This window comes from Diplotaxodon limnothrissa, linkage group LG12, assembly GCF_057381915.1.
Source record: "Diplotaxodon limnothrissa isolate DT_005_m linkage group LG12, D_limnothrissa_male_GT1.1, whole genome shotgun sequence".
Taxonomy (NCBI): Eukaryota; Metazoa; Chordata; class Actinopteri; order Cichliformes; family Cichlidae; genus Diplotaxodon; species Diplotaxodon limnothrissa.
Genome location: NC_140607.1, coordinates 24,205,476 through 24,231,519, shown reverse-complemented (window position 1 = coordinate 24,231,519; position 26,044 = coordinate 24,205,476). Strand labels below are relative to the sequence as shown.

At 40.4% G+C, this 26,044-nt stretch overlaps 1 protein-coding gene across 1 annotated transcript in view; it reads right to left on the bottom strand.

Annotated features, from left to right (window-relative positions):
* ccser1 (coiled-coil serine-rich protein 1) overlaps positions 1-26,044 on the bottom strand; it is a 127,850-nt gene that overhangs the window by 87,179 nt on the left and 14,627 nt on the right. Inside the window, exons 5-6 of the mRNA XM_085367368.1 lie at positions 20,415-20,505; positions 17,804-17,909 (exon numbers count right to left, since the gene is read on the bottom strand). Coding sequence (XP_085223494.1) covers positions 17,804-17,909; positions 20,415-20,505 — 197 coding nt within the window. The remainder of the gene's footprint in view (positions 1-17,803; positions 17,910-20,414; positions 20,506-26,044) is intronic.

Genomic DNA, 26,044 nt, shown 5'->3' with positions numbered 1-26,044 from the left:
CCTTACTCCATGCCTGACAATCTTGCCCTTTCTCTAGCTTTCACCAGGGTTTCAGGTTTGGATTTTTCTTTTGGTGTAGCTCAAACAGAGTGACAGGAAAATGAGTAGGAGTAGGGTTCAAAGAACACTTGAATCACCCATAACAACAATCACACATCAGGTGCAGGTATGCACAGTTTTACTCTTTCAGGGGACTAGAAGTTGCTGCTTGAACTGAGCAGCTGAGGGCTGTAAACACGTTTCATTGTGGACACTTTTTAAACACTTTTTAAAAAAATGTGCATATCTTTCAGTGCATGTCTACACTCTTTGTAATGCTGACAGGTCCAAAAACATTAATATATATACTTTAGGAAAGTTTTTGATATAATTAGTAGACATCAGGAGTTATACAAACATTTTATCTCCAAAAAGCTTTGTAAATGCAATGTTTGATGTACAGGGTGGGCAATTTATATGGATACACCGTAATAACATGGGAATGGTTGGTGATATTAAAGTCCTGTTTGTGGCACATTAGTATATGTGAGGGAGCAAACTCCTCAAGATGGGTGGTGACCATGGTGGCCATTTAGAAGTCGGCCATCTTGGATACAACTTTTGTTTTTTCCATAGGAAGAGGGCCATGTGACACATCAAACTTATTGGTAATGTCACAAGAAAAACAATGGTGTGCTTGGTTTCAACATAACTTTATTCTTTCATGAGTTATTTACAAGTTTCTCTTTGTTCACAGCCATTGACATGTCGAAGAGGTTAACACGTGAGGAGCGGATCGAAATTGTGTTGATATCTGGTGAACGCAGTAACCGGGTCATTGCAGCAGATTTCAATGCAAGACACCCTACGAGACCACCCATCTCCCATGCTACAGTCAGCAAACTGCTTGCTAAGTTTCGTAAAACTGGTTCAGTGTTGGATTTGCCAAAATGTGGACGCAAGAAAACTGTCACTAATGAAGAAACATCAGTGGCTGTCCTAGCTTCATTCAGCAAGAGCCCACAGCGTAGCACTCGCCGCATGTCACTGGAGAGTGGCATTAGTCGAACATCCCTTCGGCGGATATTAGCTACTCACAAATGGCACCCTTACAAACTCCAGCTACTGCAGCATCTCAACGAGGATGACCCAGATCGGCGCACAGAATTTGCAGAATGGGCAAAACAAAAATTGGAACAGGACCCTCAGTTCACGCAGAAGATTTTGTTCAGTGATGAGGCAAACTTTTATGTGAATGGTGAAGTTAACAAACAAAACCACCGCTATTGGTCTGACACTAACCCACATTGGATGGATCCCTCCAAGACTGTTGGAACAATAAAAGTGATGGTTTGGTGTGGTATATGGGGTACAACGATAGTGGGTCCATTCTTCATCAATGGAAACCTCAAGGCCACTGGATATTTGAAATTGCTACATGATGATGTGTTTCCCTCTTTATGCACTGAAGCTGGACCGTTCCCTGAGTTTTTCCAGCAAGATGGTGCACCACCACATTATGGGTGCCAGGTCCGAGCATTCCTAGATGAACAGTTTCCTGGAAAGTGGATTGGTCGTCGTGGGCCACTTGAATGGCGCCCAAGGTCTCCCGATCTGACCCCCTTAGACTTTTATCTTTGGGGTCATCTGAAGGCAATTGTCTATGGTGTGAAGATACGAGATGTGCAGCACCTGAAACTACGGATACTGGATGCCTGTGCTGGCATTTCTCCTGCGGTGTTGCTATCAGTGTGTGAAGAGTGGGAGAAGAGGGTTGCATTGACAATCCAACACAATGGGCAGCACATTGAACACATTTTATAAGTGGTCAGAAACTTGTAAATAACTCATGAAAGCATAAAGTTACGTTGAAACCAAGCACACCATTGTTTTTCTTGTGACATTACCAATAAGTTTGATGTGTCACATGGCCCTCTTCCTATTGAAAAAACAAAAGTTGTATCCAAGAAGCCTGGAGAACGATTCCTGAACACCACTTGAAAAGTAGAAGTAGTTTTTGCCTTACAAACTGTATGCCTATGTGTTTTTGCACAGCTTCCATTAAGTCTTTGCACCTATTTCCCATTTTCCTAGCAAAATATGACGAAATAAGTGGAAGCTCAAGACTTTTGTACGGCACTGTATGTGGGAACGCAGATGAATAAGCATGTCAGAATGCATACTTTTGCTGCAGTTAAACTGCAGTTACAGGCCAGACAAAGTCATTTCCAGCTAAGCATGAGTCTCACCTGCAGGTAATTACTGCACGCACACACACACAGACACGCTCACGAGCAAGCGCAGGGCACAGTTGAAGACAAGTCTGTTCAGTGATGATAGATGTTACACAGGCAGGGAGGCCGTTCCTCTACTCAGGGTCATCTGTCTTTTCACTGTCATGAGCACTCTATTTCCCTTTTTTATAACTCTCTCTCTCTCTTTCACACACACACACACACACACACACACACACACACACACACACACACACACACACACACACAGGCACACACGCGCAAACACACACTGCCCCTCTGAACAGCTTATATGTATGTGAGTGCAGAGAATGGGACCGTGTGATAGCAGTCAATTAGAAGATTACCCAAGTGGACCAAGTTCTAATTTGAATTGATAAAGATGTAGTATTACACCAGCTAGTGGTAGACAATGGCACTGCATCGTCAAATAGGGCATGTAAATGGGAAGATGATTACAAACAAATATATGGATTAAAGCACAATTAAATGTTTCCAAAGAGATTTTCCCTCTACTGTCTTTTCGGAGTAATTAAACAGAAAAGGAAAACACTGGTAGAGTATGAAAACTGCCCCCCCCCCTCCTTTGCATTATGCTCTTGTTTTCTTTGTGCCTTCTGTTAAGTCATTTCTCCTCCTTTCTCTCCTCACTTTCATTCCTTTATAATCCATATCCTCCCCCCTCGCTCACCTCCTCTCTTTCTCCTTTGTTTTTTTCTCCTCCCTCTCACTTACTCCTCTCCATCCTTCTGACATTCCCCTCTGCTCTAAGAAGCCATTTCTCAACAGCAGCGTTAGAAGTGATCCATTTCACCGACCCGAAAAAAGCCAATTATCTGCGTTTTTATGACTTTCATTATTTTAGCACTCACACGGGGTTTTATGACTGGGTTGTTGACTACCAGCATCTTGTACATACCTGCACACACACACACACACGTTATCCACATCCACACATGCAGCAAACAATACACGCACACAGGCGAGGAGAGACCTGAGAAGCATGTATATGAAGATTTAGATGTCTGTGTTTACACGGTGTTCGGTTTGTGTGTCAAGTGACGAATAATGACTCCCGGTCAAATAAATCACGTGGGATTCAAGTACATCATCTTGAGCAGCCGTGAGAAGCGGTGGGCTGTACCCTTGTCAATCAGCAATATATAGAGACGGCATTGTCTCAGGAATAATAATAGTAAAGGACACTTCAGCGCTGAGATACGGCGAGAAAGCCAGTCAGTCCCCACTGCCAACCTTTCCATCATTAAATTTTTACTGACGACAAAGAACATGTTTATGGGAACAATCCAATATATATGAGTGTCTACGGCTGCGTGTGTGTATGTGTGTGTGTGTGTGTACTGCAGCCATCTGTGCGTCATGTGTGCTTGCTTGTCTGCACATGTGAAGTACAACTGTATACCACAGCTAAAAGAGAGTGATCACCATCATTTGTCACTGCTTTCCACCTGACAGACACTGTGTACTCATCTGCATTCAGCACCTGAGGCTACGGATGTTTAATGCTACCATTAAACTCATCTCCGACATAAAGTGCATCTGTGACTAAAGAGTGAGCGCAAGCCAGGCTCCAGGCAGTGAATCTAATGGTGAATTCAACTCTTCAGACACAGAAAGGGGGAGAATATAAAACTAATGTAATATGGCAGGGGTAACTTTCTGATTAACCCAACTGTCCTTTCTGCTTCCCTTTGCACTCTGCACTCTGAATGTGTGCTTCGTTTGCAAGAAATCCGTGCTTTTGCTTGACTCTTGCTTGTTTCACTCCCCCTGACTTCTCTAACCTCGATCTATTGCTGTCTGCCACTGCCCACTCACCGCTTCCTTGGCATCTGTGAGGTTAATCCATAAAAGGATGGGAACCACCACATTAGCTCTTTGTGGATGGTGGTGGTGGGGGAACCTTTGGGGAGTTATCAGAACATACTTGCACTAATTACTATCACAACTTATTGTTGCTCATAGAGATCTATTTAATATCGGTCCCATGTGTCGCATTACATTTTTCATTTTCCGTGAATATTGTCATGCCAAGTTGCCAAATCTTACCCTGTATAAAAGCCTCCAAGCAATATTCCATTAAAGTGGAACAGTTTCAATTTTTAGCACAGAAACCCTGCTGCGAGTCCACTACCAAAACGTATTGCCCAAGGGGAATCCGAGACATTTCTCTCTCGCTCTCTTGAACTTATGTTGTTATGCAAGCATGAAGGGATTTCTTCTATGATTCACGTTTTAAAGTAACTCTGTCAGGTTGCAATTTTTAGCGAGAATCGCATAAAAATGCCCGAGTGCCACAGGTGACAGCTGATCACAAAAGCAACCACTGGTTGACTAAGCCCGATTTTTATTTTATCTTTTTTTTTTTTTTTAAACTCCAGCCAACAAATCCATGTTTAAAATGCAAATTCTGCACCCAAAGGGAGTTTTTATTTAGAGGACACATTAATGCTTATCCAGTCTGTTCATTACTTAAGGACATGATAATTTTTGCATTATTTATTCTAAATCCCTAATAATAAAGGACCAGAATTTCAATGACCTTATAACCGTGTTGCCACTGCACAGCCTGATTATCTTCTGCTGATCCCGCAGTCATAAAAAAAAAAACAAAAGCATCGAATTTCAGATAAGATTTTGACCAGAAATGTAATAAGTGCAAATTAATGTGATCTTAGCTGCCAATGTGTGACTCAAAGCTCATATTAATAAGACAATAAGACACGGAGGAGCAAGCTTGTGTTGTAAATTCCCAGTATAACACATGTTGTTTGAGACAAACACAAGTGATATTTTATGACAGAGAGTAACAGCATCACAAGAAATGTAAATGTTGCCTCTCTCCTTTTCATCTAAATTTCCTCTTGTCACTGTCAAACTGCCCACTTTCCTTTCAGAAAGCCATATATTGTTTAAGATGAGTTTTGATTTGTTGTGATTTTTGCGGTGGCACTGTTGTCATCGCAATGACAAAATAATAGCACCTAAGAACAAGTTTCCATACTGACTCATGCAAAGGAAACATTTAAATGACAATTATTGTGCCTGCATGTTTATTGCAACAATCTCTGCACTTAGATCAGATTCACGTCGACTGCCCACACTTCCCATATTCTTGTTGACATCATTTCTAAATAAATGTTTCTCAGCATTCCCCTCATCGATCCCTCATTTTAGGCCTAATCTTATCGAGACTGCCGACATAAACATATTTCTTCGTCTGTAATCACCTGCAAAAGCTCTGATCCTTATTAAATAAGAAAACATATATAAAAAGGTACCACAGATAATCCTCTCCGATCAAGAACATTAAAAAGCACATATGGCCATCATCCTCATTTCTTTAAAAGCCGTTGTCATGGCAGTAGTGAAATAAGACTATGAGGTGCCTAATAAGATATTATGCACACAGAAAGCGACTATTTTGCTTTGATTTTGCACTCTTCGTGTAATTTTGTGGAGACTTACGCAAGTTGACAACAGAGTCTGCAAGTATTAGATCTGTTTGTTTGAAACATGATTTACCCATGCTGGGAAAACGGCGAAGACATCACCAATTAACACGTAATATCAACTGTTTTATCAAGAGTTCCACACTGAAATTGTATTTTGGATACACAATCTGCCCAAGTGCTTATGTATAGCATCTTCAGTTTTCCTAATGTGGTCAAGTGTGTTAAGATTTTCATTTTGGTCGCTGAATATGAACAATGGCACTTGGGCTTTATATCTTTTTCAGACTCTGGTGCTTTCATAGTGACCAACACTGTGTTTCTGTCTGATTTGACTGTATATCTGCAACACTGTGTGACAAAATTATCACGCACCTAAGTTAAAGATATTTACAGTTTTGTGTTTTTTAATTTTATTACGTTTTTTTATGAGGGATAAAAGTTCGAAGCCAGACGCTGGAAGACAAATGAGTCTCCAAATAGTTCAATATTTGGATAAAACATTAACCTTTAGAGAGAGTGAACAGTCACTGCATCCAGCTGTTGTTTTTTCACCTTTCTGCACCAAGCCAAGCTACCACTTTTTTGAGCCCAGCCTAAATATAATATATGGCAAGCTGAGTTCAGATAATCTCAGCTTGCCAAAAAACAAGCACTTGGCAGTAATGGGAAAAAAGTTTTTGTAGGACTCTCTGCAGTCCTGTGAAAATATCAGTAATCCCCATGATTCAATAGCTTGTAAAGCCACCTTCAGCAGCAATACCTTGAAGTACTTTAGTTTATTTTATCAGTCTTTCACATCATTGTGGAGAAATGTTGGCCCTCTCTTCTTCACAGTGTTGCTTCTGCTCTTTGAGGTTTGCAGGCGTTTCTTTTTGCACACCTCTCTCAAGATCCTGCCCAAGCATTTAATCAGGTTGAGGTTCTTTTCTTTATTTTTCAGCAATTCTATTGTAGATTTACTAGCATGCTTGCCCCAATGTTCCACTGAAAGACCCAATATAGGCCAAGCCTTAGCTATCAGACAAATGGCCTTGCACTTGACTATACAACACTCTCCTCCTCAATAGAGAGGAGTCTCAGAGATTGCAAGGTGCCCAGATCCTGAGATTGCCCAAGCCCAAATCCTAACTCCTCCACCACAGTGTTTGATGGTATGTATAATGGATTGGATTTATATAGCGCTTTTCAAGGCACCCAAAGCGCTTTATAATGCCACTATTCATTCACTCTCGCATTCACACACTGGTGGAGGCAAGCTAAGGTTGTAGCCACAGTTGCCCTGGGGCAGACTGACAGAACCGAGGCTGCCATATCGCGCCATCGGCCCCTCTGGCCAACACCAGTAGGCGGTAGGGTAAAGTGTCTTGCCCAAGGACACAACGACCAGGACAGAGAGCCCGGGGATCGAACCGGCGACCTTCCGGTTACAGATACGCTTCCCAACCCCCTGAGCCACGGTCGCCCCATGTATGGATGAGGTAGTCTGAGCTGATATGCGGTGTTTTCTCCAAACATGGTGCGGTCCTTTAAGGCCACACACATTGGACTCCTCTTTCTAAATCAAATTCTCCAGAAGTCTGTTGGTTTGTTAAGATGCAAATTTGCCAACATAAGCTGTGCTGCCATGTTCCTTGACTAGACTCGACTTGCTCAGTTTTTCTCTAATTGGACTTTCATCAACTTTAACATTTAACATGCTAACTTAAGCCTGTAGAGTCTGACTCATGGCTTCTTTGCAGTTGCTTTTTTGCTGTGATTAGCTGTGATGTCCACTCCTGGAAAGATTGCAGCATTTTGTTAGCACACCTAAATGCTGATGATCATTTAACAAGCGCAATTTACTCTCTTGATTCTTACCAAAGCAACATGGGTTGACTTAGTTTCATAACCTCTCTCCAGTCCTTGGATAGCAACCTTTGACTAAAACATTCACTAATACCCATTGTAAAGAGTCCTTTCCTTACCTGGATGATTGCATCAAGCATCAAGACTCGTGTAAAGAGGTTTTCTATTTCAAACTCTAGTTTTTTTTTTGTTTCTTTTTTTTTGAGGGGGGGGGGGGGGGGGGTATCCTTCTTAAAGCGAGGTGCACCAGACAGCTACAAAGACCAAACATCAAGAAGAACAAATACAACAGTAACATATTCTCATGGGAAATATTCAGCATTCACAAAACATTTTTTATCACTGACAACAGCAGAAGGAATGTGTTTGAAAAAGCAACAAAACGGGGCGGGAAATATCTTCTTGGAAACAGTCTCTAATCTCATCCTGTTGTATTAAAATAGATTTAACATTTGCATATACTATACTGTGGTCTGCAACAAATTGAGACAAGATAAAGAGAGCCAAAGACAAAAGTGCATTGCTATATTTATGATAAAAAAAAGTCTTGAAATGCTGGAAACGGCGGCACTAATGCCATGTGTCTTACAATCTGTTGCCGTACGATTTACAGTGAACACCACTTCAGCACTCCCTTTTATTTCTGGAACACACTAGTTGATTAAGAAAAAGGTTATTGGAAGCACAGGGATGTCTTATTTATTGCCAATCTACTGTTTTTCTTTGCGTTACAAATCAGGACAACAAGTTCCCGCTCGAAGCAAGTGGGATAAAAATGAAAGCCAATACTAATTAGTCTCCTCATGCTGAACATTTAATAAACCCTATAGGGTGATGTGAATTACAAGCTAAACAACAATTGACAAAAGAAATGCACATGCCAACACATGCACACTATAACGCTTTTAACAAGTTTAGAGTTTTAAAAATTAAAAGCTGTCAAGGCATGTAGCCAAAGCTTCTCCACTGAAAAACAACAGATAAAAACAAGATAAAAGACCGAGTCTTGTCGCTGCTTGTTGGATAAACAAATTCTGCATCGTTATACACCAGGAACTGAACAAAAAGAGGGGGGGGGGGGGGGGGGGGTCTACTTTGTGTTCCCTTCAACTCCCACTGTATGCTGTGTTTCTCTGTGTCTGAAAATCATGTTGCAGGGAATTTCGTCTGTCCTCAGCTCCACTCCTTAAACTGGATTCTTTATGCTTGTCTATTTTTATGAATGTGCATGCGCTTAAATGTTTGTGAGTATGTGACTTACGGTAGAAGGAGATGCGTGTGCTACTTTTGCAGACTATATTAAGTCTGGAGGGATTCGATTACAACATGGTCGATATACTTTGTGAGTCGTATTAACATTAAATAAATGTGTTCCTTCCTGTTTTTGTGCATATGCGAGAAAATTCTATAAAATTACAGATTACAGGCCTCCGTTTGAGACTACAGGATATATACAGGAGAGTATATCGCTATGTAGCATTCCAACCAAATGTGAGAGAATTGGTTTTTCTCTGAATTACAAGACACTTTCTCAACACTTGGTCTTTCTGCTCAGCAGTATCTTAATACCCAGCTGCCTCAATGAAGACAGCTATGAGTAGGCTGTCTTTTCTACCGCCATCTCACTGCTGCCATTTACACAGCATTCAGTTCACGAGCAGACCCAGCTAACTCCTTTCTCAACACATTCAACCAGAGCAAAAAAGATTTTTAACCTCTATATACGAATAAGGGTCAACAGGGTGAATTGGGACCTGCGCGCGAATGTTGACATTTTTCTGATGCGCCTCATTATGCCGCCGCAAGAGCATGTGAGTGTAATACCTACACGTTTAATCTTCAATTGAGAAGCGGAGATATGGGAATTGAGACTTTTGTGATCGTCCGCTGCATACTGACAGATAAGGACACCTCTGTGTTTGCGTGTCCTCTGCTCAGATTGCCCGTCTTCCGCATAGCAATCAACAGCAATGAAAACAGAGAAAGGGGAAAATGAAGAGAAGAATGGCAGGGGAACACTCAACAGGCAGGCTGCAGTTACCATAGAAACAGGCAAGCTTTATCCCAACTGTCAAAATTTAATTTCCTCTGCATCTTTTTGTATAAGAGACGGGAGCAGTTCACGTCTTAAAAGAAAACAGACAATAAAGATACATCACAAATGGAACCAAAAGTCTCTGAGGGACATTTGGTATTGTCATGCTTTGATGGCAGCACTGCTACTGGCAAAAAAAAGAATGCACTGAAGAGATCTGTCTTATTTTATTTTAGATTTCAAGGCAAATGTAAACATGATAGAAGTTCAAAGACATAATATCACACTGACCCAAACCTATTATACTCCAAGGGAGGTCTTCTGGTGCACTGCGAGGCAAGGACAAAGTCTCTCGGGCGGAAATGTCTAGAGCCGAGGCACCTGGGTATTAATCGATTAGTCAAATATTTTTGTTAAGCCAGAATGTAAGCCATGTGCAGGTTTAAGCTGTGGAAATGGGGAGGATTATTCTGCTTTTCTTGATTTTCTGTGACAGTAGAGCTATCTTTTTGTTTGGAGTTGTTGTTGTTTGGTGTGGCAAATTTGTTCAGAAAACTGGATGAATCTATAATGAATTTAACCGATTTCAGAGCTGGAAATCTATCTAAAGTTGCATCTCTAAACTTTGTATTGTACTCTCCCTCATTCTCATCAATAACTAAAAACAACAATAAATACTGTATTCTACGTTGCTGAAAGCTGCTACGCAAGGTATACATATAGGGTGATATTGGATGCTGTGACACTGACTGATGTGTCAGCCCCCCCACCCCACTCTCTCTGTCTCTAAACACCTATGCAGTTGCAAAGAATGGAAATAGATTTTGAGCACCTGGCTGTTCGCTGACATGGCTTTGTTACTGCGATATTAATGTGTACAAAGTCATAAACATAGACAATTAAAACCCTGCCATCAAAATCATTCAACTGCCATACATCAAAGAGGTTGGAGCTGTGCCTGCACGCCTGTGTGTGCGAGTGTGTGTTTGTGTGTGCGTGCATGCAGCAGATGTTCTGTGCAGCCTGTCAGACAGCCAGCAGTATCCTGCAGCTGATACTCTCTCTGGACAGCCTGACTGACTGACAGGTGTGTGTGTGCATGATCCTGTGTTACTCATACTGTGGGGACATAAATCTGTTTACACAGTCATATTCTTGGGACCGGCTGTGGCTACAGGGGACAAAAAAACAAAGTAAAAATGGAAATTCAGTTTTATTACAAAGCCTTGATTTTAGATTAAGTTAGGTTTAGAGTCATGGAGGGTTAGGTAAGTTACAGCTGTGGTTAGCATTCCAATAAGTCTTCAATGTAAGTTGGTGTAATGTCCTCTGAAGTGATGGAAACACAAATGCGTGCGTGCATGTGTGTGCGTGCGTGTGTTGTGTGTGAACAGAAAGGAGCTTGCTTTGCCTCCAGCAAATCAATGTCCCCTCGAGGGAATGTGGAACCTGAGACAAAGAGCAAAAGCAACTCCAAGAGAAAGAAAGACGGTGTGTGAGAGAGAGAGAGAGAGAGAGAGAGAGAGAGAGGAAGCCCTGGGCAAACAGATTTTGCTCTCTTCCCCTAGTTCCAATCTCAGGTTCTTCACTCGCAGACTTAAACATTTGGGTGAAAATATTTTGTTGGAAGAAATCAGCGAGGATGGTGAACTCAAACTGTAGGAAATTAACACCTGCCAGCAGCCTACATCCTGGTCAGGCTAAGAATCATACACCTGGTTTCATTATCTAACCAGCTCCGGTGTTTCCGAAGCCAAAACAGTATGTTAAAACTGTGACACTAGCACCTGATTTCCTGCATTTTAAAATGATGCTTTCTGAAATGAAACAGAATCTAAATTTACTCTGAATCCAAAACAAGTCGAGTCCACAAGCCTGCAGTTTCCTCTAGTCTTTTTTAGTGTTTACTGAAGCTGTTCTGCTTCTCTGCACTTCAGCTAAAAGAACTGCTCCTTTGCTGTGGAGAAGTTACCTCAACACACACTTCTCTCTAATCCCACTATATCATATCACTGTCTGGATGTCAGGAGCACACTCACTGTTAAATTGTGTAATGTGTCTACAGTTTTGGAGGCTTAAGTCATTCTGGAGTACAAGGTTCAAGACTTCAGCGCGGACTGTCGAGTTGTTATAAAGGTTGGCATATAAGCCATTACTCAGACGCAACATGACTTGAATGTAAAATTACTGCATACACTTTTAGCCACGATAGCAGCATGACTCCTAGGATGGAAATGTCAGTCTGATGGTCAATTAGTCTACCACCTTGGTCCAAAATAAAATATGTATCTCAGCAAGTCCTGGATGGATCGTCTTGACATTTGGCACACATATTCACGCCCCGCTGCACCCACACCTCCACCCAGGATGAATAAACACTTTGAGGTGTACCAACATATTCCCTATCACCAGATAAAATGTTTATTTTCCCACAACTAACCACTTCTAACAGACTTGCATTTAGAGTTAATTTAAACATAAAAAAGTAAATCAAGATGAGAACATGGTATATGAACCATTATTGTAACAGCTGCTACACATCGCTGTGTTAACATGGTGATGTTAGGCCCCAGTCACATAGCGGAGAGACCAGACGGCAACAATCCGAAAATCACTGGTTGCAAAAATAAAAATATATATTCTCCATCCAGCTATGAGTGATTGCTGGATGTTACTGGAAGCTGCTGGTAAGAAATTGGTCATAAAGAGGTAAATGGTGCTTCTTGCGCTTTCTTTAGCAACTAGCACCTTGCCCCAGTCACCTATAGTTTGCACGAAAGGCATCAATTTGTCTGCAAACTACAATGGCCCTGAAAGGTCAAAGGACTGCAACTTAAGGAAATGCCAGCAAATAGACAAATGCTCCAAAAACACACAAAGCAACAGAAGTTGACTAAATAAACAGAAATTGTTTCTGGAAACACAAAAATGTTTGGAAACGACAGAAATCTAAATGTTTTAAGAGCACTAAGATAGACTTAAAAGAAGCAGAGCGTTCATCAGTGTTGCAAGGGAACCAAATCTGTAAGTAATGTGTGCTTTAATCACATGATTCAGATACATGTTTGCTATTAGCTGTTTACTGTTAGCTTTTGTGATGCTTTTCTCTAATTCCAGACCATATCACCTCACTGTAAAGCAATGACTATAGAAACCATGGACGACGCGACAGCTTTTCGAAAATGAAGCCAAAACGTCTCTATCGCCCCCTGTTGTCTGGCTGCAGTATAGGTCATAAACCCCGCCTCCTCCATGTTAGCGGATGGGACGGGGATCAGACTAGAATAAATTAACAATTTTTTCCCAAAGATTCTTTCTTTTGTTATCAATAGTTCTCACCACGCTGATTTATGTCCACGGAGATGTTAAATTGCGATGTAATGTCATCACAGCAGCTTTGACTGGCAGCTGCAGTCACGGAGAAACTTGCGTATCTCTGTTCGGGAATAGCAGATAGAGCGTAGGCTCTGAGAGGAGGGCCAGCGTTTACGTTACGAAAACACGATCGACTGTTTTAGCCTGACAGCCTGAGGTGTTCTTCAGTAAACTGGACTACGGACAGAAGGACCCGAGGCCCCGCTGCACTTTTTCGGTAAGTTAAACGTGTTTGTAAGCTAATCCGTAACTACCGTCCTTAGCTCGGTCCTGAGACCTAGCTAGCTAAGATGAGCACTTAGCTGTCGGGGAAACTTGTTTTCGTTCGTTAGCTAACCCGTGCAGGTGAATGAATTTACCCTGACTAAAGAAATCAAGAGAAACGCTCCGGGCTGCTCAGTCACTAATTATCGTTACTGTACTTTTATTACAAGTGTTATACTGTAAAAACAACAGGTTGTACACTACTTCAGCTCCTGTGCGGAGCTGATTATTAAATATGTGCAAACAACAGCATGTTTTCTGTCTCTTGCCACATCTTTAAAGACGGTAACACCATTTTTTTAAAAAGCTTGTACTTCAGTAACTCCTCATTAATCAGTAACTGTGGATTAAACTGTAGAACTGAAAAAAATGTAAGAGAAGAGCTTCAGATCCTGAGTGTGTGGGACAGAGAAGGATCAGCTTTATTTCAGACTTGAGAGAAACTTTATATTTCAGTTTGTTATGGTTCTGTTCTCTTTGTGATTACAGGAGCTGCCCTCAGATTCAGACCTCAGCACCACCCAGTGACAGCAGACAGATCATCCAACATGTTCACATGTCAACTGCAAAATTAACTGATGAAAACAGTACAAAGGTTAAAGTACCACATGTGCTGTCAGTGAAGGCTGCAGCTGTTTATTGATAAAGTTAAAGACAAAAAGTCAAAAGGATTCATCACCAGCAGTGCCAGTATATATCAGCATTAACAGGACCTCAGTTTGGTGTTTTACAAAGCTGCTCATCTCAGACCTGTACAGCTTCCGTTTTAAATACTTTATGTACTCAGCTGCATGAAGAGCACATTTGATTTTCTCTGACACAATTAAATAAAACCTGATGAAGGTCAAAGGTCGCCACTTGGATGTTTAACTGCAAACTTGTCATCTGGAATTCTTTCAGTTTTTTGCAGATAGTGTGTCATTTACCATAAAGTGATACAGAGTTATTCATACCAGAGTAACCAGAGAGGATCATATATTTTTAAATATATAACTTTCTACAGGACTGTAGCCTCTGTGGAGTGTGCAGCTGATCTCATCACTGTCTAAAAATTGAAACAAAACCTAAGCAGTGCTGAATCCTTCAATAATACAGACTATTAAAGTAACAGGTGTGTAGCATCGCTAACTAGCTTTACACCTCCACCTCAAGTCACTACTGCGCACACTCTGGCTCCAACAATGCAAGATGGCAGCCTCCACAAGCTGGATATTTTGGCTTCATTTTTGCACAATGGGTGGAGGCGCTGTCGCATCGTCCATGTTTTCTACAGTCATTGCTGTAAAGAGTGCAACACAAACAGAAAACTGAGAATATTCACCTTCAAAGCTGAACCTTTAGAAATGGCGATGTGCGATTGTGGCTCAAGAGTTGGCAGGGCATCTTGTAATCGGAAGGTTGCCGGTTCGAGCCCCGGCTCGGACAGTCTCTGTTGTTGCGTACTTGGGCAAGACACTTCACCCGTTGCCTAGTGGTGGTCAGAGGGCCCGGTGGCGCTAGTGTCCGGCAGCCTCGCCTCTGTCAGTGCGACCCAGGGTGGCTGTGGCTACAATGTAGCTTACCATCACGTGTGTGAATGGGTGGATGACTGAACGTGTTAAGCGCTATACAAATACAGGCCATTTACCATTTTAAAGTTTCACTACGGCGTGGAGATTAAATGGTGAATGTCTGCTGATAAGTTGGCATCTTCCATGCATTGTGTCAACTAAATTGGCAACCAGTCTGGTGAAACACATTTTCCCTTACAACTGTTAGTTACCCAGGGTTCACGGATTGATCTCTAGGCTTGTGTGACTGAGACCTTACATTTTTAGCTAAAAGCACCAGCGTATTCATCTATTCATGCTTTGGTTCATTCATCTGCTTTCTCTGCTAAAGGGATCCTGTCAAAACACCAAGTCATGTCACTGTTTTGATCAAGAGGGATCGAACCAGTTCCTCAAGTTTTGACATTTCCAGGCTAAACATCGCTGGCTCAGTTCAGACAAGCTCAATCAAGCCAAAGAAGGTTTCAGCAGAATGTTATTTTTGCCATGACCTTGTACACAGAAGGCAATAATGTAAATATTTTTGAGCGTGTCTCTATGTGTGCGTCTGATATGAAAGCTCCTCCACTGCTTTTCAATGATAAGTGAGACTTCACTATAAATGAAACAACCAATGAGTCTGACAAAAACCTTGGATGATTTGAAAAGGTTGACTCCCGACTTGCATGATTCACTGACACTGTCTAGACACAGAATGTCTCTCTATTCATTGAAACTTTCAAAGAGAAGCGTGATAAAAAAAAAAAAAAAGAGGCCCCGGTTAAGTCCAGTGACTCAATGGTATAGTATAAATCTCTACTTTAAAACCACTCACACAAGTTGATCTGCACTGTCTCCACAAACAGAAGATCAGAGCTAGTTTATTCAAGGAAAAACACATTTAGACAGACACAATTACTCTGTGGGTTCCAGCAGAGATAAATTCAACTAGTGAGTGGAGAAAGCAATACTGAAAGGTAAAGCAATAATCATCTTTATCTAGCCAATGGTGCTACAACCCCTTTATTACTCAGTTGGCTCCATAAAACCCAAATAAGCCCCATCTGAAAAGCTGCACTGTGTGTGTTTGTGCTTGTGTATCTTTATGCAGACAAATGGCTTTGCATGCAGGTTTGTGTGCGTCCAGTAAGACTTGTCCTGGTTCTGGGCAAAAAGAAGCAACAAGTGGGCAAATCTAATCTGATTTTGAACTGTCCTTGGCAGTGGAGCACATGTGTAAACAGAAACTCTTAAGTGTTTTGTTTCAGTCGCTGGCTACAAAGGGACAGAGGAGAGGAGGACAGCTTGCATATTTATTCAATCAGAATTAATTTATTTATATTCCTTCTTGCTGTCTCATCTCTAAGAGAGGAAAAGATATAAAACATGTTTGCATGCATTTACACAGAACATTCAACATCAGCAAGTCCCAGAATAGACAGTAACCGCCCAGCTTTCTCGCTCTCTTCTAACATGGATTTTATAAGGTAAAATGAAAAAAACACGCCCACACACACACACACACTGTGCATGGCGACATTTTTTATGTGATTCTGGTTCTATTATCCCAGTCCGATATAGTCCTGGTTTAAAAAACATCCAAGTGAGACTGGGATTTCATTAACAGACATGTTAACAGAAAGTGAGAAAGAGAATTTTGACAAGTTCTCTAAGGTGCTGGGAACACCCTACCTTCCAAATACCTTTAAAAAACTGTGTGCAAGTTCACCTCCAATAACTTGACTCACTCACTGATGATTTGGGCATATTTTTACTTTTGTGTACTGCACTTACAGGTCGTTGCAAAACAGTAACACTGTGGTATTATTTTTTATTTCAAAAGTGTCCTCACCTTACTTCAGCGTGCATTGTTCAGGGTAATAATACACTCACTGGCCACTTCATTGGTTACACCTTGCCATCCCTTTGTTGGACACCCTTTTGCCTTCAGAACTGCCTTAATTCTTCATGGCACAGATTCAACAAGGTAATAGAAACACTCCTCAGATATTTTGGTCCATTATTTGGAATGAGTTGACTGTGGAGGCCGTTTGAGTCTGATGAATCCATTGTTAAAGGAACAAGAGTTTGAAATGATGTAATCTTTGTTATGTTACTTAAAGTACCCATCAGAAGATAGCTACACTGTGGTCATAAAGGGACATGGTCAGCAAGGAAGGCTTTGGAGTTTAAATGGTGCTCAACTGGTACAACGGGGCCCCAACATCATTACATCATCACCATCAGCCTAAATCGTTGATAGTGAGCAGGATGGATTCATGTTTTCATGTTGTTTACACCAAATTTTGAACCTAGCATCCAATTAGCAGCAGAACTCAAGACTCTTTAGACCAGGCAACACTGGTTGGATCTTCTATTGTCCAATTTTGTTGAGCGTGTGTACAATGTAGCCTCAGCTTCCTGTTCTTAGCTGACTGATCTTCTGCCACTGCAGCCCATGTGCTTCAGGGCTGTGCACTCAGAGATGCTCTTCTGCACACTTTGGTTGACACACGTGATTGTTTAACTTACTGTTGACTTGCTATCAACTTGAAGCAGTCTGGCCTTTCTCCTCTGGCATCAGCAAGTCATTTTCACCCAGAAAACTCCCATTCATTGGATATTTTGTCTTTGTTGGACCATTTTCTGTAAATCTCAGATATGGTCAAATCTAAGTTGTTGAAATACTCAGACCAGCCCAACAACCATGTCACATTCAAAGTCACCTTTCTTCCCCATTCTGATGCTGTTTTTGAACTTCCAACAGGTCTGGATGCCTACATGCTTAAGTATATTGAGTTGCTGCCATGTGATTGACTAATTAGATATTTCTGTTAACGAGTAAAAGAATGGGTATACCTAATAAAGTGGCCCATGTGTTTTAAAAACTAGCTGCTGTTTTCCCTTTTTTTAAGAAGCCAAACAACTCTGCTCTTTATAAAATTACACTAAATGGACTTAAGAATTTTTAAGACAGTCCCTATAAACATATGTATAACACAAAGCACAGAAAAGCACTACAATAAAAACACACGTATTTATTACCTCTGAATATTTTCTTTTCCCAAAACGCGATCTCCAGATGGGTCCAAAGGTGAGGGCAGCAGGTTCAGACAGGAAGCTAGAGACTGGCTGGAGTCTTCTCTGGACACTGTGCACACAACCAAACAGACATGTAATGAATTGAAGTTGTTTTCTCTAACCCCAGGTGACAATCTGACTGACAACATATGTTAGCCTAAGAAGAATTCACAGCTCTCTGTTTAAATCTTCTTTTGAGATGAATTAGAGCTATAAAACTTGGATCAAAGAGGTTATTAAAATTCAGTAGTGATCCGTTGGGATCATCATACCATCAGTTGTTGTTTTTTGTGTTTCTTTACAATTATGCCTAAATATTCAATGGCACATTTAACAGGCCAATATAAAAGACAGTGAAATAAAAGTTGGATATAAAGCCAAGATTTGGTATTTCTTTATGTCTTTGCAAAGGTCTCTGTCTCTCACACTGTCCCTGTGTGATTCCACAGGGCATGAGTCACCATAGGAGTGAGAACGCAGAGCCCTGTGGGCCATAAATTGCTGTGAAACTGCTTGCTTTTTAATAACGGCTTCAACAAGCCACCTGAGAGAGGTCAAAATGAGGAGTACCGATGAGTGCGTGGGCGTAAGGGATTGTGAGATGGGTGTGCATCAAATTGTGTACGTATACATCATATACATCTTTATATGAACCTGTGCATGGATCTGCGCGTGTCTGTATTGTGTATTCTGCGTGAATGTCTGTTACGGTGTGTTTAAATGAGTTCCTGTAATTTGAGTTTGTGGAAGAACCTTACTCTTCTAATGCCAGCACAGAGTCTTAGTCCCTTGACTTTATGAGAACAATTCATCAAACCTTTAATTTCATGCTACAGTCTGCAAACCATTAGGTCTAATGACTAAGCATGCACGCTTGTGTGCTAGTGTGTATATTAATGATGGTGCCTCCCTTAGCTCTGCATCAGCCAGTGCCTGTAGAGATCTTTCCAGTGTGTGTGTGTGTGTGTGTGTGTGTGTGTGTGTGTGTGTTTTGACTGGCTGTGTGAGTGAACCACCCAGCCTCCCAATGCTCTTCAAACCCCATAAGCATAGGAAATTCTGTTTATTAGCGCTGAAACTTCCATTGTATTCTTTACTTCTCAGTGCTGCTGAGCATTTTACTTTATTTGACTGCAACTGCAATATTCTAGGAGCCCATCTGGGACTTAAATATGGCCTAGAAATAGATGAATCCAACCTCACATTAACATATAATTTCACCGATAGATCTGTTGATAAGAGACAAAGCTAGTCGAGCTGACATAAACGCACCCCGTCGCTGCATTGTTGTAGTCCCTGTGTCTGAGCAACATGAAGCACAGAAATGGAGTATGATCACAAGCTCATGTTTACCTCGTTGAGTCATTTTCTTCGTGTGTTGCACTCTACCACACATCAACTATGTATATCTGTCTGGTTTGACGCATATTAATACGAACTAAACCTTTGCAAGCACAGGTCAGAAATATAATCAGTACAGACAGTAACTGCAAGAGCTTTCGATTTTGCTCAGTTATGTCTGCGCAAAAAAACAGCACTGCTGGTTAAAAGCTAACGATTTCACTGTAACATTGACTCATAACAGAAAAATCCCATTTTTAAGACATGGATGCAATAAAAGCCAATACATGAGCACACACAGAGTTTCTCTTAACAGATTTGTATGTTTGGTGGTTACACTGCACTTTTTCAGCGCAATACTATTCTTATGTGTTGTATGAGAGGAAGCTGGGGTTCAGGGTGTTTGGCACTCCTATGCTCTACCGTGGCAGGGCATGAGCAACGATTTTCCTCCGACAGACACTTTTCAACTGTGACGCATGTCAGGAGAAGTGTGATGGAAATGCCAGAACAACAAAGGAGATGAATTGGTGTAAATGAGGCAGCCGCATCAAAGTCCCAGCACGTGTTGAAAGAAGCAGGGAGAACACTGGTTTCATGCGTTAAGGTGATGAGGGAGAAGTGTACTAATAAAGGAAAAAGAGAGGCAAAGATTAAAGCAAAACCAGACAGGGGAGCGACTGTGACACCAGAGAGGAAGGTGAGAGAGGAGATATTCCCTTTAATTAAAAGAGATACAGATATAAAGGACATGAGTAATGTAACCTACAAACATGAGTCTGGGGGGTCAGAACTGTCCTCAAAGAGGGTCCAATCTGGCCCCCCAGACTGGATGGATTACCAAAGTGTAAAAGTCGCAATGAAGTCTTTTGTCATTGTAGTAAATGGGAGTGCAAATCATGAATCATAAAGAGTAAAAGAACTTGTTTAATTCCAAAAGATATCTCAGGGTTTTAACTTATGATGCAATTGTTCATCATCCAGTCACATGTCCATTAACTCCCCTACACAGAGTTCTTCTAGAAACAAGTCCCGCTGCATAGGAGGCATCTTGAAAAGCTATTTTGAAGTATTATCTAAATGAACTTTGCATGTACAGAATCATCAGTGAAATCTGCTAAGAACTGGTTAAAAAGATTAAAAATGGTTGCAGAATTCTCTCACCGATTTCCTACAATGTCACCGCAAAATATGCAAATGTTTATTATGGCGGAAACAGCAGAAAAAACGTTACCATGTCGGTGTCGCTGATCATCGGAGAGATCCAGATCTAACATGAGGTCGTCTTCATCCAGCTCCGAGGAACCCAGGTTGTTCAGAACATCCTGATGAGAAAGAGCAAAAACACAAACATGAAACAAACTCCGAAAAGGTGAGCGATAAAGCAACGACTAATTATTATCCTCACAATAACATAATACACGCTGGTGGTTTTTTTCCTGCTTTTGTAAAATGAACAAAAATAAAAGAGAATTTTTTGCCTGATGTTCTTATGATAGATCGTTTTAATACAATTTCAGCGAGGTAGTCATTAATCAAAAAGGTTCCGAAAACAAACGCTGAAACGCAGAATACTAATTACTATGTGACAACTTTACAAAAAATTATGAAACGATTCTCATCAAAGTAATCCAGGTGGGTCAGAACAATCAGAAGAAGAATCACTTAGCTGAAGAAATTAAACGTTATAAATATTAGAAATGATAATAATGCAGTTCTTTTTAATAGTGCACTGTATTTCTTCCCCCATTCTGCTTGCATTTAATAAGATATTTAGTTCTTCTTCATTACATCCAAACTATCGAGAAGAAATTGCTCTTCTTGTTATGCAGGGACGATTAATAAAGGGTTTAGTTTGAGAAAGCGAGAAAGTGCTCAATGAGGCTGTAGTTTGGTGCAGCCACTGTCAGCTTTTACCATGCTTCACAGGCTAAAAATTGCTGATGAATAAACAAGGGGAAAAAACAACTAGAAATCATGACAAAAAACGAGCCAGTGCCTTCTGATTACTGAGTTTAAATTAATTCTCTTATGTAAAAACCAGTGTTGTCCAAACGTCAACAATAATAATCCAACAAGAAAATCTCCCTCCACCTTGGGTGGCCTTGAAATATCAACATTCACTGACGTTACGGTTTTAAAATTTCTTACAAACTCTTTCAATTTCAGAAAATAACTGATAAGATTTTCCTAATCCTTCGTCTCTTAAATGAGCTATAGCCACAGCAGCGCAGTGAGTCATGCTTCATCACTTAACAGCAGATATTCACTTGTAATCTTTCAGCAGAAGCTTCCATGTTCTTGGCATTATGAGGTTATAATGACGCAGTAAGATGTGTTTCCTTTACGTTCAGGATTTTAAAAGTCAATACTGCCATCCAATGGTTACAAATGGGTAAATTCACTGCAAAAAAACACACAGAAGTATAGTGTGGCAAATACATGTATTAAAACACTGCATATTCCTGCCTAACAGGAAGTGTACTTATAGGCTTTATTTACCAGCTAATGTAATATTTATGAGACACTTCTACATAAACTCATATATGTCAACCTCCCTGGGAACATGTTTTTATCATCAGCAGGTCTCTGTTGACTCAAATGAAAATCACAACCTGCATGTCAATGCAGTTCTGCATCAACATGTAGTGTAAGTGGGTAGCATTCCTGTCCTGGTTGTACTGGTAGAAATATCTTCCCTGAACTTGTGTGCACTAAAAAGTTACAAACCAAAACCAGAGTGAAATACCAGCATTCACAAACTACCAAGTACCAGTCTGGCACAACATCTACAGATTAAAATGCATCAGAAAATCCAATAACCATCTCTGTTCACCCCTCATCACTGTTGTTTGGACATAAACTGCCTCCGAGCAACTCTGTATCGATCTCCTCCCATCTGAACCTCAAAGCTCAGTGGCATCCCTGACCATTAAACACACCTCTGAATTTCAAATCAGTTGACTTTATGTTCTCCAAAGCAGCAGTTACGTGTTTATGAACAGTCAAAATTCTATCCTTTCCTTTCCCCCTCTGGATGGCGGTGCGGTAAACATCAGAAAAAGCTCCGAACGCATTTCAGTGTGATGCGCCTGAACACGTAAGCCCTCATTTCAGGCATTAAAGCTAATAGCTAAAAGGTATTGGGAAAAGAAATGAAGAGCCATACTGTGTGATGCTACTGCACACAGACTTCATTTGAAGCAAAATTACCCATTTTAATGTGCCCCTCCAACCACAGAAATGTGTTAATACGATTTTACAAGCCTGAGATGTCACCTTTTTTACATCACTAATGTGAGTTGAATGAGTATAATCCTTGAGTTAATAGAGATAATATCAGATTCTGCTCTCATCAAAAAATGGCTCCATCTCTTAAATGCCTAGCAGAATGACATCCAAAACAGGGATAAGAGGAAGCAAGAGATTCTCTCTGTCCATAAAAAGCCAGAGGTTTCCATTCGCACTCTGTAAAAAGTACCACATATATAGTCTATGAAAATTACATTTATTCACTTCTTTAATGTGGTGAATGCATTAGTATCGCAGCAGAGCAATTTGGCTTTGCAGCCAGGTATTATGGCTGCAGATATTTATGGAGTAAAAAATGACTTCCTTTCTGTCTGAGTCGACGATTCGCAGCCAGTTGTGTTTACAGTGCGCCTGAGGGCATGAAGGATTGAACGTCCAGTGAAACTTCCGTTGAATAACACCTACTTGAGGGGAAAAAAAACCTTGTTTCACAACTTAACACCTGACATTTGACATTTTCTAACAGCCATCACTCAATACAGAAACACCAGTCGTCCAAGACCGAAGCAACCCGAGTAAAACGTTTTCATATTCAACGGGCGATTCGATAAGAGAAACAAATCCAGATATTTGCACCGCTGACGCTGTAAGAAACTCGCTCCGAACGCGTGGCTTAGACTGACAGAGCTACATTTCTAACTTCGGAAGCATGAAATCTTTCCGAGAAGATTAAGAAGATATCACATATTGCAGGTTAAGATTTATTTCAGGTCATCTTGGAAGGCCTGATGAAAGTTTGCAAGCATTTTGACAAGTCAGAGCAGGAACTCACAGGCAAATTTAACAACACAAAAAACAACTTCAACTCTGACACGAGGCTTTCTCAGAGAAAAAGTGTCGATCAGACCAGCTTTCAGATCCTCTTTACAGTGAAACAAGTATTTATTTCCAGTATCAAATCTTCATGGTCTGCGACGTGTACAGTCGGGGGAAATTGCCATGGAGCACTAATTCAAGGATCAGTTTGTTTCCATATAAATAGCTTTTATCATTATTATTATCATTATTATTATCATTATTATTATTACAGACTACTCATTCTCAATTTGCAATAAATAATAAAGAATATATTTGAATTTTCATGAGCTAGCTGTCAGACTTACATATAAAGAAAGCTATTGCAATTTGTTACTTTTTCTTTTAAATTCATTATTAATTCTTGTCTTTATTCAGCTGACTAGATTTGCTTGTTTCAACATAATTTTTAATAATTCTAAATGTTAAGTTTTACCACATTTTTTTACTGTTTTTTTTGTTACTACTACAATAACTGAACAACACATTAGAACAGTCTCAATAAAATATGCGCACCAAAGCCTCTCAAGTGCTGACAACCAGTTAAATAAAACCTAATTAATTAACAACAATAACCTTACTTATAATAATAATAATAATGATGATGCAATAATTTACTGCTGCCTTGATCTCAGGTACTTGTCTATCTTATCTGAGTGAATATATTCAAGTCTGAGTTTTGTTAAACAGTCGATTCTTGTTTTGATTTCTTGTGATGTTACAGATGTTTTTGATTCCTGTTGTCATCTCGTGGTTTTCTTGGTATTCATTTTCTCTGTTAGGATTCGGTGTTTTGGATCACGTTCTCAGTGATTGCCAGTTGTTTTGTATTGCTTGAGCGCTGCTCTTTATAGTCTCCTGGTTTTTCTATTATATTTCCAGTATCTTGAGCACGACTTCCTGGTTATTCTGGTTACTGTTTAGTGTTTATGGAGTCTGGATGCCCGTTAAGATGAATTACTGTTATAATGTTTAGTTGTTGAATTTCAATTTCTCTTTTGAGCTTGTTAATTTTCATGAGTGTAGTTGTCTTGTTTTTCTAAGTTTATGACTTTGTCCTCTAGTGTTTCCTTGTATCTGTCCTCTTGTTTAGTCCAAGTCTTCTTACGTCCACATTTAGTTATGTGTCTTTGCCTTGTTTGGGTTTCATTTGGCATATGTTTTCTGTATTGTCTTGCCTTGAATGTTGCTTAGTGTCTGACTCCCATGATTGCCCTGACTGTGTGTACCTGTCCCTTATCCCTAACAGTCCTTGTGTTTATATACACTCTAGTCCTCCTTATGTCCTTTGTCCTGTTGAGTGACTCTCCGTGTGAGCTGTCCTTCGCTTGCTCAGGTGTTTCCTGGTACTTTCTTGAATTACAGTCCACAGTTTTGTAGTTTAGGACTCTGATAATCCACAATAAAGTTTTACATTTCCTTTAGTGCTCTGCCTGCAGCGTTCTGTGCTCGGGTCCTCTGCACGACAATCTACACACTAAATGTGACAACTGCATACTTCAAAACCACCTTAAATTCGTGTTTATTTTGCAGCATTTTGGCTCATCTAGTCATTGGTGCGTATAAGTTGCAAGATCTTTTCTCCATAAACCATTACTGTCAGGGCTCTGCAGTATAACCATTGTGCATTAGCCTCAGAGAAAATCATTTGATTTGAACTTTCAAGTATATCATATTTGGTACTGCTTTTATGTGCTGTCTTGGGGCCAAGAGAGCATATAACACCAGTATGTGCGAACATCCTCTCTGTTTTTCATTCCCAAACCAAACCATCTGCTTGTGGTCATTACAAATTCTGTCTTGGAGAGGAAGTGAATCCTTATCTGTGTATGATTAATACAAGTGCCATTTATGCTATCTAGCCTGCACAAGGCAACAATCAGACTGAGAAATATGAAAACAAGAGCCACTCTGTATTACAACACTGTCTAGCAATCAAGAGACTGTCGATAGTTGATATACATAAGTAAAACAGTCAATGTAAAGTGAATTCTGCCATATACATATCCATCAAACTACAAACTAAAATCCATGTTCAAAGTTGTTTGTTCTCTGAGATAAGAGACAATTCCCCAAGAATGTTTTTTTCAGCCACTTTTGAGTGTAATCATTGTCAGACTGTCACAGTATTATCACAGCTGTCATTGAGAGACTTATGAGCAAACAACACTGAATATGGTGACAAAATAAATATCTCACAGCTTCTCAGAGGGATATCAAAAAACAATAACTACTGGAATGAAATCGCCAAACGGCTCAAGCAAACATCGGCTTGCTTCAGTCCACAGCGGCGCGTCACAGTTTATCTTTGCAAATTTAACAAATTAGTCATTTGTCACTGCAAACTAAATCTTTAGTTTTTTGTATTGTATCCTTCAGCCGTTCTCTGTTTTGCGTCGCATAATCACTGTATCCCACAGGCTCTGTAACACATTACCACCATAATCATCCAAACAGTATGCGTATAAACAATAAGCAAACCATTTGTATCCCAGTCATGCCCTCACTAAGTTTAGTTCTGTATTTAATTAGAAAGCTCACACTTAGGTATATACCTAACAGCTACCCCACAAATTTACATGACGGTAACAGTGGTGATGCATAATACACACTCCCAGGCTCGTACCTTTCCTTCATGACTCAGGCCCCAAGACGGGCCCTTTATATACAAAGAAAAGGGAAAGAAGACATTCCTTCATCTTTACTGAAGTGTGCATCATGTCCAGAGACAGATGCAATGAGTAAGGTATAAAAGAC